At 48.3% G+C, this 14,478-nt stretch overlaps 1 protein-coding gene across 1 annotated transcript in view; it reads left to right on the forward strand.

Annotated features, from left to right (window-relative positions):
• Window positions 1–248: 248 nt before the first annotated feature.
• The window catches only part of LOC140493440 (tetraspanin-4-like), a 40,441-nt gene continuing 26,211 nt past the window's right edge, over window positions 249–14,478 (forward strand). The window contains exons 1-3 of the mRNA XM_072591881.1: window positions 249–428; window positions 4,024–4,098; window positions 11,124–11,225. Coding sequence (XP_072447982.1) covers window positions 366–428; window positions 4,024–4,098; window positions 11,124–11,225 — 240 coding nt within the window. The 5' untranslated portion in view covers window positions 249–365. The remainder of the gene's footprint in view (window positions 429–4,023; window positions 4,099–11,123; window positions 11,226–14,478) is intronic.

Genomic DNA, 14,478 nt, shown 5'->3' on the forward strand with positions numbered 1-14,478 from the left:
TGCATGTGTGTGTTTACAAGTGTGTATTTTGTCAGTGTGCCTATCCCCAGGATCGATACTCATGTTCTGTGCGATTATTATTGAGCAGGACATACTTGTGTCAGAGCTAAGTTGTCCGTCTCCCTGGAGGACATCACTGCATTTCCTGCCAGTTCTCCATGCCTGTTGTATCCAGGGCTGCTCGGTGAGAGTGGGACACAGCAACATCTGATGAGTGTTCTTTGCTTGTTTCCTAGTTGGGAGGCTGTGCTGTCCTGTGCGTTGGGATTTGGTTGGCTGTAACACAGGGGAACTTTGCCACCCTCTCCACAACCATCCCCTTCCTATCCGCTGCCAACCTGCTCATTGGCACAGGCTCCGTGGTGATGCTGGTCGGATTTCTTGGATGTGTTGGTGCAATTAAGGAAAATAAATGTCTCCTATTGTCTGTAAGTAGCAAATAAATCACCTTGCCATTCAGCCCTCATGCCAACTGCTCCCCTCCTCTCCCCCTCAGTGCTCCCACACGTTCCCTTTCTCATTCCTCACTCTCCCAGCTAATCCCACATTCCCTGCTGGATCCTGATCATACCATCACTCACTGCATGTCACACAGAAAAGCCTGAGATGTTTGTCCCTGAGCGGTGTCCCAGAATATCCTCGAGACGGGAGGTGGCCAAGAGCTGAGTAAGCTATCTCACACTGCAACTTTACATCGCTATGACGTGGGTCCCACTTTAACATAGTATCTGAGTTTCAGTGCCAGTGTGTTGCCAGGCCTGTATGAAGGCCATAACTAATGGACCCTGTCAAAGAACACATCCAACTGACTTGATTAGAGGCAGCATGCCGATTGTGCTCAACTAAACTGTATTAACCAATCTCAGGGCACCCACACCAACAGGAGATGTGAGTTGCTATCGGACGGCCTTTACGAAGTAATCCCGATTATGCTAATGGAAGTGGGAACCCGTTTCTCACTGTAACGAGGGATCACAGTGCTGGATTTGCACGTTGTAGATGCTGCATGTTTCCTCACATGGGACACTGTTCTTCATCAGGAGAAAGTGAACACTGCGGATGGAGGCGATCAGAGCTGAGAGTGTGGGGCTGGAAAAGCACAACAGGTCAGGTGGCATCCGAGGAGCAGGAGAATCGACGTTTCAGGCAAAAGTCCATTCCTGATGCCCGAAACGTCGATTCTCCTGCTCCTCGGATGCTGCCTGCCCGGCTGTGCTTTTCCAGCACCACACTCGCGACTCTGTTCTTGATCAGTAATCGAATCCCAACGCTGTAGAATAAGGCCATTCGACCCATCTGGTCTGCATTGTCTCGGCAAAGAACAAAAAGGAATTTGTCCATCTTTGGATTGCTTCATTCCTGGAGGAAATCTGACCAATCGAAAGGGGACTGAGTTGATTCAGCAAGGATTGACAGATAACACTTCCTGCTCAATTGCAAAGACAATTCAACCAATCAATATATTCACACAGGAGAGGACAATTTGATCTTCAGTTTCGGAGTTGGCTTTGTTAGCTCGGGGTGTCGATGAACACAAGCTGACAACGTTTCACTTCAGCTTCCTTTTAAACAATGTTACAGAACAGGGCGAGCAGGGACATAACTGATCCTTTTGTCTTTAAAACTGACAGGAAACCAATGAAGAGATCATAGTGCAGCCACAGGTCTAACATTCATCCTGACATTACTGTGAGATCAAACAGCTTTTCCAGTTATCAGTCTGTATATGTGTGTGTGTGTATGTGAGTCTGTGTGTGTATATGTGTGTGGGTAGGTGGATGCGTGTGTGTATATGTGTGTATACGTGTGTGTGTATATGTGCTGTGTGTGTATATGTGCATGTGTATATGTGTGCGTGTGTGTGTGTGTGGATATGTGTGTGTCTGTGTGTGTATATTTGTGTACGTGTGTGTGTGCTGTGTGTACACTGTAAAGGACACAGTGTGAGTGTGTGTATGTGTGTGAGGGTGCTGTGTGTACACTGTAAAGGACACAGTGTGAGTGTGTATATGTGTGAGGGTGCTGTGTGTACACTGTACAGGACACAGCGTGACTGTGTATATGTGTGTGAGGGTGCAGTGTGTACACTGTAAAGGACACAGTGTGAGTGTGTATATGTGTGTGAGGGTGCAGTGTGTACACTGTAAAGGACACAGTGTGAGTGTGTATATGTGTGAGGGTGCAGTGTGTACACTGTAAAGGACACAGTGTGAGTGTGTATATGTGTGAGGGTGCTGTGTGTACACTGTACAGGACACAGCGTGACTGTGTATATGTGTGTGAGGGTGCAGTGTGTACACTGTAAAGGACACAGTGTGAGTGTGTATATGTGTGTGAGGGTGCAGTGTGTACACTGTAAAGGACACAGTGTGAGTGTGTATATGTGTGAGGGTGCAGTGTATAAACTGTAAAGGACACAGTGTGAGTGTGTATATGTGTGAGGGTGCTGTGTGTACACTGTAAAGGACACAGTGTGAGTGTGTATATGTGTGAGGGTGCAGTGTGTACACTGTAAAGGACACAGTGTGAGTGTGTATATGTGTGAGGGTGCAGTGTATAAACTGTAAAGGACACAGTGTGAGTGTGTATATGTGTGAGGGTGCTGTGTGTACACTGTGAAGGACACAGTGTGAGTGTGTATATTTGTGAGGGTGCTGTGTGTACACTGTAAAGGACACAGTGTGAGTGTGTATATGTGTGAGGGTGCAGTGTGTACACTGTAAAGGACACAGTGTGAGTGTGTATATGTGTGAGGGTGCAGTGTATAAACTGTAAAGGACACAGTGTGAGTGTGTATATGTGTGAGGGTGCAGTGTATAAACTGTAAAGGACACAGTGTGAGTGTGTATATGTGTGAGGGTGCTGTGTGTACACTGTGAAGGACACAGTGTGAGTGTGTATATGTGTGAGGGTGCTGTGTGTACACTGAAAAGGACACAGTGTGAGTGTGTATATGTGTGAGGGTGCTGTGTGTACACTGTAAAGGACACTGTGTGTGTGTGTGTATATGTGTGAGGGTGCTGTGTGTACACTGAAAAGGACACAGTGTGAGTGTGTATATGTGTGAGGGTGCTGTGTGTACACTGAAAAGGACACAGTGTGAGTGTGTATATGTGTGAGGGTGCTGTGTGTACACTGTAAAGGACACAGTGTGAGTGTGTATATGTGTGTGAGGGTGCTGTGTGTACACTGTAAAGGACAGTGTGAGTGTGTTTATGTGTGAGGGTGCTGTGTGTACACTGTAAAGGACACAGTGTGAGTGTGTATATGTGTGAGGGTGCAGTGTATACACTGTAAAGGACACAGTGTGAGTGTGTGTATGTGTGTGTGTGCTGTGTGTACACTGTAAAGGACACAGTGTGAGTGTGTATATGTGTGAGGGTGCAGTGTATACACTGTAAAGGACACAGCGTGAGTGCGTATATTTGTGAGGGTGCAGTGTATACACTGTAAAGGACACAGTGTGAGTGTGTATATGTGTGAGGGTGCAGTGTATACACTGTAAAGGACACAGTGTGACTGTGTATATTTGTGAGGGTGCAGTGTATACACTGTAAAGGACACAGTGTGAGTGTGTATATGTGTGAGGGTGCAGTGTATACACTGTAAAGGACACAGTGTGAGTGTGTATATGTGTGAGGGTGCAGTGATTACTCTGTAAAGGACACAGTGTGAGTGTGTATATGTGTGAGGGTGCAGTGTATACACTGTAAAGGACACAGTGTGAGTGTGTATATGTGTGAGGGTGCAGTGATTACTCTGTAAAGGACACAGTGTGAGTGTGTATATGTGTGAGGGTGCAGTGATTACTCTGTAAAGGACACAGTGTGAGTGTGTATATGTGTGAGGGTGCAGTGATTACTTTGTAAAGGACACAGTGTGAGTGTGTATATGTGTGAGGGTGCAGTGATTACTCTGTAAAGGACAGTGTTGTGTTTTTGGTCACTGGGACTAATTGATGCATTCTCTCCTTCCAACTCCTTCCACTGACAGTTACCCTTGTTTCTGTTTGTTTTTCTCCAGTTCTTCACCTTGTTGCTCATGATCTTTCTGTTGGAGATTGTTGGCGGAATTCTCTTCTGTGTCTACAGGAATCAGGTAAAGAAACCATCGCCGAACAGTTCCGTGAACTGTCACTGTAGGTTCATAGGAATGTGTGCTGTCTTCATCAATCCTCACAGAACAGCTATCTTTCTCCCCCAGTATCAATGGCTGAGAAACTGTGCCCCACATTCTTGTGAAGTGGCTCCTGGTTGGCACTGGCTGCGATGCCAGTCTCTGTGGGTGAGATGCCAGTCGCCCTGGCAGCGATACCAGTCTCTGTGGATGAGATGACAGTTCCCAGTTCAGGGTTCTCTTAAGGCGAACATGCAAGTTCAGTTGGCAGTTATAAAGGCACCTGCAACGTTCGCATTCATTTCGAGGGGACTAGAATACAAGAGCAGGGATGTACTGCTGAGGCTGTACAAGGCTATGGTCAGACTGCATTCAGAATATGGTGAGCAGTTTTGGGCCCTGTATCGAAGGAAGGATGTGCTACCCTTGGAGGGGGGTCCAGAGGAAGATTCCCAAGATTGATCCTGAGGATGAAGGGCCTGTCCTATGAGGAGCGGTTGAGCACTCTGAGCGTGTACTCCATGGAGTTTAGAAGGATGAGGCTAGGATCTGATTGAAACTTCACGCACACTGAGTGGTCTGCATAAACTGGTTGTGGAGAAAATGATTCCAGTAGGAGGTGAGACTGGGACCCAAGCCTCTGAGTGAAGGGACGACCCTTTAAAACTGAGATGAGGAAGAATTGCTTCAGCTAGAGGGAAGATTAAATGGCGGAGTGGACGTGATGGGCCAAATGGCCTTGCTCTCACTCCTATGTCTTATGGTCTTATGGAACCCATTGCTGCAGAGAGCTATGGTGGCCACGTCATTGAGTGTCTTTAAGACAGAGATAGGTCAGTTCTTGTTTAGTAAGGGGATCAGAGGTTATGGAGAGGAGACAGGACAGTGGGGTTGAGAAATGTATCAGCCATGATGGAATGGTGGGACAGACTCGATGGGCTGAATAGCCTAAGTCTGCTCCTACATCTGCTGGTCTTTGCTACCATTCCCTCTGGACGAGACACCAATCAATCTGGCCTATTCTTGTAGCAATTCTTTGAATCTGTATGTACAACCATCGAAACAACTCTGGCGTAAAGATGGTCACTGCACCTGAAACCTTGGTTCTTGGTACAATGCTGCCAGACCCTGCCGCATCCCTCAATCCCTCCCTGTTTCCAGCATCAATGTTGGTAAGAAATAGATGGCAGCTGAAAATGTGTTGTTGGAAAAGCGCAGGAACGTCGATTCTCCTGCTCCTTGGATGCTGCCTGACCTGCTGCGCTTTTCCAGCAACACATTTTTCAGCTCTGATCTCCAGCATCTGCAGTCCTCACTTTCTCCTCAAAGAAATGGATGGCAGCTTGTTGTAGCTCGCGTCAATCTCCATCAGTTCATGGCCTCAGCTGATAAACATTTCGTTCCATTTCTGAGGCACCACATTTAGCAATTCCCAGTGAGGTTTACAGGATATAAACAAGCAGCTAGCAGAGAAAGCTGATTAAATCGTGCAGTTATTGTCATCTCTTAAATAACATAAAGCAGAGTTCAAGGTTCGAAATATCCAGAGACTCGGTGATGAATCGTTGAAAGAAGCTGGCTGATAGCCTGCTGAAGGTGCGGGGTAATTAAATCTCATCATCCGAATGGAGACTGCTTCTCGTTGAAAGGTTTTCAGAGAGCAGTCAATAAAGGGGTGCATTGGGCGATGGTGACCTGGATTTGTCACTGTGGATGTGAAAGACTTTTCATAATGTCTGCAGCTGGACGTTATTATCGAGAGAGCTGGAAAAACACACACACACATGCACAAACAGACAGACAGACAGACACACACACACACACACAGACAGACAGGCATACACACACACACAGACGCACACACACACAACAGACACACAGACACAGACAGACAGACACACACACACAGACACACACACAACAGACACACAGACAGACAGACACACACACACACACACAGACGCACACACACACAGACAGACAGACAGACACACAGACGCACACACACAACAGACACACAGACACAGACAGACAGAGACACACACACACACACACAGACACACACACAACAGACACACACACACAGACACACACACAACAGACACACACACACAGACACAGACACACACACACACACACACACACACACACAGACAGACACACACACGCACAGTCCCATAGTGTTGGAGAACCTCGGGACTTGGGGATTCAGGTGCACAATTCTTTGACATCTGCATTACCTGTAGACTGGGTGGTTACGAAGGCATTTAGCACGCTTGCTTTCATCACTCAGTCCTTTGAGTGTAGGAGTTGGGAAGCCATGTTGGGGGCAGCATGGTGGCTCAGTGGTCAGCACTGCTGCCTCACAACACCAGGGACTCGGGTTCGATTCCAGCCTCGGGTGACTGACTGTGTGGAGTTTGCACATTCTCCCCGAGTCTGCGTGGGTTTCCTCTCACTGTCTGAAGATGTGCAGGTTAGAGTGAACTGGCCAGGCTAAATTGCCCGTAGTGTCAGGTGCATGAGTCAGAGGGAAATGGGTCTGGGTGGGTTACTCTTCAGAGGGTCGGTGGGCTGATGGGCTTGTTTCCACACTGTAAGGAGGCCTCTTTCGGAGTACCGTGTCCAGTTCTGGTCACCCTGTTATAGGAAGGATCTTGTTAAGCTGGAGAGGGTTCAGAAGAGATTTACTTCTGAAGGTCTAGGTTATAACGAAAGGCTGCATCAGCTGGGACCTTCTCTCTGGAACACAAGAGGTTGAGGGGCAACCTTTTAGAAGCTTATAAAATAATGAGGGCTATCGATAGAGTTAATGCTAGGTGTCTTTTCCATAGGGTGGTGGATGTCAGGACACGGGGGCACGTTTTTAAGGTGAGAGGAGGGACATTTTAAAAAAAGGGATGGGGGCAAATTTTTACATAGAAAAGTCTTTCACATCCACAGTGACAAATCCAAGTCACCATCGCCCAAAAGCACCCCTTTATTAACTGCTGCCTGAAAACTTTTCAACTGCATGCCGAACTGAATCCCAAAGTAAACCAGCCCCACCTGCCTGCTCCCAGCCCACATCCCTCCAAGCCTTTCCTATTCAGGTACAGATCCAAATGCCTTCTGAATGCTGTACCTGTACCCATAGCCAGCACTTCCTCAGGACGTTCATTCTACATGTGTAAACTACCCATAGCATTAGGTACATTCATCAGGGGTATATATAGGGTAGGGGCAATGGGTCTGGCTGGGTTACTCTTCAGAGGGTCAGTGTGGACTTGCTGGGCTGAAGGGCCTGTTTCCACACTGTAGGCAATCTAATCTAATCGAATCTTTTCCCAGCTATAATTAGCTCTGAGGAAGGCTGAAGAACCAGATCTGAATCGTTAACTCTATTTTCTCTCCACAAGTGCTGCCAGACCAGCTGAGTTTCTCCAGCAATTTCTGCTTTCGTCTCTAAATTGAACTTGCTCTGCCATCTCACTGCCCACCTCACCAGCTTGTCGGTGTCCTGTTGGGAGTTCCACACGGTCCTCCTCAAGAGTTTCCTGTTCTTCCAAGTCTCGTATCATCGACAAAGTTTGAAACTGTCTCCTTGGAGACTGTATTGACGGCGGCTGGAGGTGGGGGGGGGGGGGGGTGGGTGGCACTGCCAATCTAGTCCCATCACCACTCCCCAGATCACCAATGGCAATAAAGATTACGCCTGTATTTTCTAAGATGACCAATTAACTTTATCAGATTTTGAACAATAACATACAAGCTAAACAACATTAGATTTCTTAATAAACACCATAATTACCATCAAATTGTTCAATGAAGCTGCAGTCAAACAATCCCTAGAGTGTGGAACCAGGCCATTTGGCCCATCATGTCTCGACCAACCCTGGGAAGAACACCCCACCCAGACCCACCCCCTCTATTTCCCATGGCTGATCCACCTAACCTACACAGTTCTGGCAATTTAGCACGTCCAATCCACCGAATCTGCACATCTTTGGACTGTGGGAGGAAACCAGAGCACCCGGAGGAAACCCACGCAGACACGAGGAGAACGTGCCAACTCCACACGGACAGTCACCCAAGGCTGGAATCGAACCTGGCGCTGTGAGGCAGCAGTGCTGACCACTCAGCCAGTCTTCACATGTTAACAGTTCAGTAATATAGAGGTATTATCCCTCTAAATATCCCTAAAGCACCCACTAACTCTTCAGGAAAAGAGAGAAGAAAGAATTCTCTGCAGAGATTGGCTTTCTGTACGGGGGGGTCCAAGGCCGATGGAGAGGGTCAGAGATCTGTACAAAAGGCTCAGAGGCCTGTACAGGAGGCTCAGAGGCCTGTTCAGGAGGCTCAGAGGCCTGTACAAGAGGCTCAGAGGCCTGTACAGGAGGCTCAGAGGCCTGTACAGGAGGCTCAGAGGTCTGTATAGGAGGCTCAGAGGCCTGTACAAAAGGCTCAGAGATCTGTACAGGAGGCTCAGAGGCCTGTTCAGGAGGCTCAGAGGCCTGTACAAAAGGCTCAGAGATCTGTACAGGAGGCTCAGAGATCTGTACAGGAGGCTCAGAGGCCTGTACAGGAGGCTCAGAGGTCTGTAGGAACCACAGGAAGATTATGGAGAAACAATCAGAGGATGAGAGATTTTAAAATGAACTATTGCTGGACTAGACCCCAGTGTAGGTCAATGGGGAGGTATGGCGAGTCGGGACAGGGGTCAGCAAAGGTTTGGATAAGCTCAGATTCAAGGTGGATGGATGTTGGGAGGGGTCAGGCCTTTGGAGAGGACCTGGGGCGGTGGGTGATGCTAAGCTCCACTCTGGGTTATGCTGGACACAACCTGCTTCAGCATGTGAATCCGATGAGACACGGATCCAGTGACTGGGACTGACAACGGGGCCTTTATTCCTGACTGGGCCTTGATATTGAGGTGAATCAGCTTTCAGAGTCGGCCGTGGGAGTTCCCTCACAGCGTCTGTTTCTTCCTCCATGCTACTCCCTACCAGAGGATTCGATTCCTCATTCCCCTCGGTGCAGTGAGAGAGGGAAAGATTCCAAGATCTGGCTGTTCCCACTGACACTCGTCATCACATCGAAGACTTGACCGTGCTCTCACTGGGATCCCCATTCAGTGAGTGACAGACTGTAGGCCTTTGTAGGCCGTGACTGATACTGAGAGGCAGATTCTGTCAGGAAACTTCAGTGGACTGCCTGACATTTCACATTGCATCAATGTCAAATTCTGCACCATTCCTCTCCGTTTCACTAAGTCCCTCAGGGAAACGAGGGCTCATCTTGGGATTTGTTCCTGTTTGAAGCCGCTCCCAGAGCACCCCTCTGAGCGAGTCACCTTGCTCTGCTTTAGAATGAACACCCTGTCAAGAACGAAGGGGATGCTGCAGCTTGTTCACAAAGGTCCAATCACACACACACACACACACGTCACCCGGCCTTTCACCTTTCACCTTTGGTCAAGTGACCAATCAGTAATGAGGTGAGGAAGCTCTCTGGGTGTCACCAAGGCACCATCACCATGCCTGGAACACGATGACGTAACTATGGCGATGAGGTGCAGCGTCAACTGGAGCCAGTGACACTTGACCTTTGCCCTTTGGTAAGAGTCCCAACAGGATCTCTAAAGAGATGGGCCTAACCCCTAACCCTAACGGAGCTCTCTGAGTATGAAAGCCTGGAGCTACAAGAGATTGCATTTGAATAGCGCCTTTTAGCATAGTGGAACATACTTCACAGCTGTGTTATGGAATTAAACATGAAGCTGAAGCATATTTCAAAACACCAAAAGCTATAACAAAGGGAGTAGGTTTTGAAAGAGCATCGTGAAAGGGCAGAGAGAGGCAAATTTTGGAACTTTGGGGCCATGGAAGCAGAAGGCATGGTCATCAAATATGGAGCAGTTGAGTGTCAGGGGATTATGGTGGGCCACAAGAAACCAGGATAAGAGGGGTGCAGATAACTCAGAGGGCTGTGGGGGCTAGAGGGGATTACAGAGACCAGCGGTGGTGGGGGGATGGGGGGGTGCGGGGGTTGTTGGTGATGGTGACACGGTGATATTTGAAAGCAAGGATGGGAATCATCACCTCAAGGTGCTGTTAAATGGGGACACAGGAAGGTGAGCTAAGGGGAAGTCGAGGAGGTGGGGGTTTGCTGAGTGTTAGGACAGGGGTACCTCAGTGTTGGAGGTTGGGTGCTGTCAAAGAGTCAAGTGTAGAAGTTCCAAAGATTTGGAGGGCAGTCTGGACGGAGTGGGCAGACACAGTGCCCTCCCAAACCTCCCATATGCTGACCCTCAGTCGTAGAGTCATAGAGATGTACAGCATGGAAACAGACCCTTCGGTCCAACCCGTCCATGCTGACCAGATATTCTAACCCAGTCTAGTCCCACCTGCCAGCACCCGGCCCATATCCCTCCAAACCCTTCCTATTCATATACCCATCCAAATGCCTCTTAAATGTTGCAATTGTACCAGCCTCCACCACATCCTCTGGCAGCTCCTAGTTCCCCAAGGATTGGCAGATGTCAATGCCATCAGCATTTCATGTCAAAAGTGGTCTCATCAATCAATAAAACAGCCACCTCGATAATCCTCTCCCAGACTATGAACTTGCCTGAGTCTTTTTGTTTCTTCATTCACGGGATGAGGGTATCCCTGGTTAGACCAGCATTTATTGCCCATCCCTAATTGCCCAGGGGGCAACCATCTTGCTGTGGGTCTGGAGTCACATGTAGGCCAGACCAGGTAAGAATGGCAGTTTCCTTCCCTCAAGGACATTAAATGAACAAGATGGGTTTCCCCAACAATCAACAATGGACTCATGGTCATCATTGGACTCTTCATATCAAATGTTGTTCTTGAATTTAAACGTGGGTCCCAGAAATTAACTGCCTCTCTGGATTAACAGGCCAGTGATAATATCACCATGCAGCTGCCTCCCCGTTCCCTGGAGTTTGTAACTGCACAGCTTTTAACCTCTGATTAACACAAGCCTCTCCCTCTCTCCCTCAGATTGACACTTATGCCCGAGATGATCTGAAGGAAGGTCTTTGGCTGTTTGAGACGGACGGAAACATTGGCCTGACAAATGCTTGGAGCATCATCCAAACTGATGTAGGTCCACTCGACGTTGCCAGTTCACACTTCAGGGAGAGCAGGATCTCTAAACTGCAAGGCCTCGTGTTGTCTGAAAGGTCACAGAGCTGCAATATTAGTCATGTTTGCTCCTCTGCTGCCCAACCTGCTGAGTTTCTCCAGCGATTTGTCTGTTCATTTCTATTTGGAAGGGGTTTCTTTTTGGAAGCTGGGGCTATGAACAAGAATGATCGTCAGAGTTCAGGGCAGAGGAGAAAGGAGGTGTTCATTAATTTTAAGTGGCAATAATAAATTACATATAATTAGAGTCATAGAGATGTACAGCACAGAAACAGACCCTTCGGTCCAACCTGTCCATGCTGACCAGATATCCTAAATTAATCTAGTCCCAATTGCCAGCATTTGGCCCATATCCCTCCAAACCCTTCCTATTCATATACCCATCCAGATGCCTTTTAGATGTTGCAATTGTACCAGCCTCCACCACATCCTCTGGTAGCTCATTCCATACACGTACCACCCTCTGTGTGAAAAAGTTGTCCCTTAGGCCCCTTTTAAATCTTTCCCCTCTCACCCTAAACCTATGCCCCAGGAGTTTTGAACTCCCCGACCCCAGGGAAAAAGACCTTGCCTATTTATCCTATCCATGCCCCTCATAATTTTGTAAACCTCTATAAGGTCACCCCTCAGCCTCCAACGCTCCAGGGAAAACAGCCCCAGCCTGTTCAGTGTCTCCCTATAGCTCAAATCTTCCTACCCTGGAAACATACTTGTAAATCTTTTCTGAGCCCTTTCAAGTTTCACAACATCCTTCCTATGGCAGGGAGACCAGAATTGCTCGCAATATTCCAAAAGTGGCCTAACCAATGTCCTGTACAGCCGCAACATGACCTCCCAACTCCTGTACTCAATACTCTGACCGATAAAGGCGAGCATACCAGACACCTTCTTCACTATCCTGTTTACAAAAGGGCAATTAATTAGATCAATGGAGATGTCATTTACTCAGTTAGCAGTTCAATGTTAAAAGGATCCAAATTGCCTTTATAAAATTCTGGTCTGCAGAAATGAATAATTAAGGATTTGGAGGAAGGTGATACAATTATAAAGAGATACCCATCGAGGGAGATGTTAGCTCAGTAACCAGATTAAACCAACAGGTTCAATCCCTGCGCTGGATGAGGTGACCACAACGGACCCTCTTTCTCAACCCCTCCCCACACCTGAGGTGTACTGACCCCCCTCCCTCAAATTATAGAGAGCCCGCTTTGGTCTGGTGGGACTGAGGTGACTGGAGTCACATACCATGGAGTTTGTACGTAATTCTTGGAGTGGGTCTTGACCCCTTGTAACTCTGAGACAAGAACAATGCACTGCAAAATGGAGTCGTTTCCTTGGATCCGGGAACACTTGGTGGAGGTTTTGTTCCACTCTGAGCTGTCCTGATGTTGGCGGCGCCGGTCTCTTCCCTGACCCAGCCAGAAAATTCCCAAAGGCCTTCACTTTCCCAAGCCTCCTCCTGCCAGACTCTGTGAACTGTCTATTAATTGTGTTGAATTGTACACAAGTAGAGAGCATTAACTGTGGCTTTCACTGAGCATCTGTCAAGAAATACTTATTGAGACTTTGACACGAGGAGGCCTGTGTGTGGAATGTTTCAGTCTGTAAATAAATGCAAGAATGTGAAATGATTGGCTCCAGTCCTATCCTTCAACAACTTGCTCTCTGAATTGGAACAATCGCCTCCTTCCCTCACTGCCTGTCTCCAGCCAGTTGTCAGACAGGAGCTAGTATGGGATTTGGAAAGTGTTGTAGCCTTTTTTTGAATCATAGAACTCCTACAGTGTGGAAGCAGGCCATTCAGCCCATTTAGTCGACACCTTCTCTCCAAAGAGCGTCCCACCCAGATCCATCCTCCATCCCCATAACCTTACATTTCCCATGGTTAATCCACCCAACCTGCACAAGCCTCAGGCGACTGACTGTGTGGAGTTTGCACATTCTCCCCGTGTCTGCGTGGGTTTCCTCCGGGTGCTCCGGTTTCCTCCCGCAGTCCAAAGATGTGCAGGTCAGGTGAATTGGCCATGGGAAATTGCCCGTAGTGTTAGGTAATGGGTAAATGCAGGGGTATGGGTGGGTTGCGCTTCGGCGGGGCGGTGTGCACTTGTTGGGCCGAAGGGCCTGTTTCCACACTGTAAGTAATCTAATCTAAAAAAATCTAATCTAATCCACCCAACCTGCACATCCCTGGACATCGAGGGTAATTCAGTATGGCTAATCCACCCAACCTGCACATCCCTGGACATCGAGGGTAATTCAGTATGGCTAATCCACCCAACCTGCACATCCCTGGACATCGAGGGTAATTCAGTATGGCTAATCCACCCAACCTGCACATCCCCGGACATCGAGGGTAATTCAGTATGGCTAATCCACCCAACCTGCACATCCCCGGACATCGAGGGTAATTCAGCATGGCTAATCCACCCAACCTGCACATCCCTGGACATCGAGGGTAATTCAGTATGGCTAATCCACCCAACCTGCACATCCCTGGACATCGAGGGTAATTCAGTATGGCTAATCCACCCAACCTGCACATCCCTGGACATCGAGGGTAATTCAGCATGGCTAATTCACCCAACCTGCACATCCCCGGACATCGAGGGTAATTCAGCATGGCTAATCCACCCAACCTGCACATCCCTGGACATCGAGGGTAATTCAGCATGGCTAATTCACCCAACCTGCACATCCCTGGACATCGAGGGTAATTCAGCATGGCTAATTCACCCAACCTGCACATCCCTGGACATCGAGGGTAATTCAGCATGGCTAATCCACCCAACCTGCACATCCCTGGACATCGAGGGTAATTCAGCATGGCTAATTCACCCAACCTGCACATCCCCGGACATCGAGGGTAATTCAGTATGGCTAATCCACCCAACCTGCACATCCCCGGACATCGAGGGTAATTCAGTATGGCTAATCCACCCAACCTGCACATCCCCGGACATCGAGGGTAATTCAGCATGGCTAATCCACCCAACCTGCACATCCCTGGACATCGAGGGTAATTCAGTATGGCTAATCCACCCAACCTGCACATCCCTGGACATCGAGGGTAATTCAGCATGGCTAATTCACCCAACCTGCACATCCCTGGACATCGAGGGTAATTCAGTATGGCTAATCCACCCAACCTGCACATCCCTGGACATCGAGGGTAATTCAGCATGGCTAATTCACCCAACCTGCACATCCCCGG

The sequence above is a fragment of the Chiloscyllium punctatum genome, chromosome 22, assembly GCF_047496795.1.
Source record: "Chiloscyllium punctatum isolate Juve2018m chromosome 22, sChiPun1.3, whole genome shotgun sequence".
In the NCBI taxonomy this organism is placed as follows: Eukaryota; Metazoa; Chordata; class Chondrichthyes; order Orectolobiformes; family Hemiscylliidae; genus Chiloscyllium; species Chiloscyllium punctatum.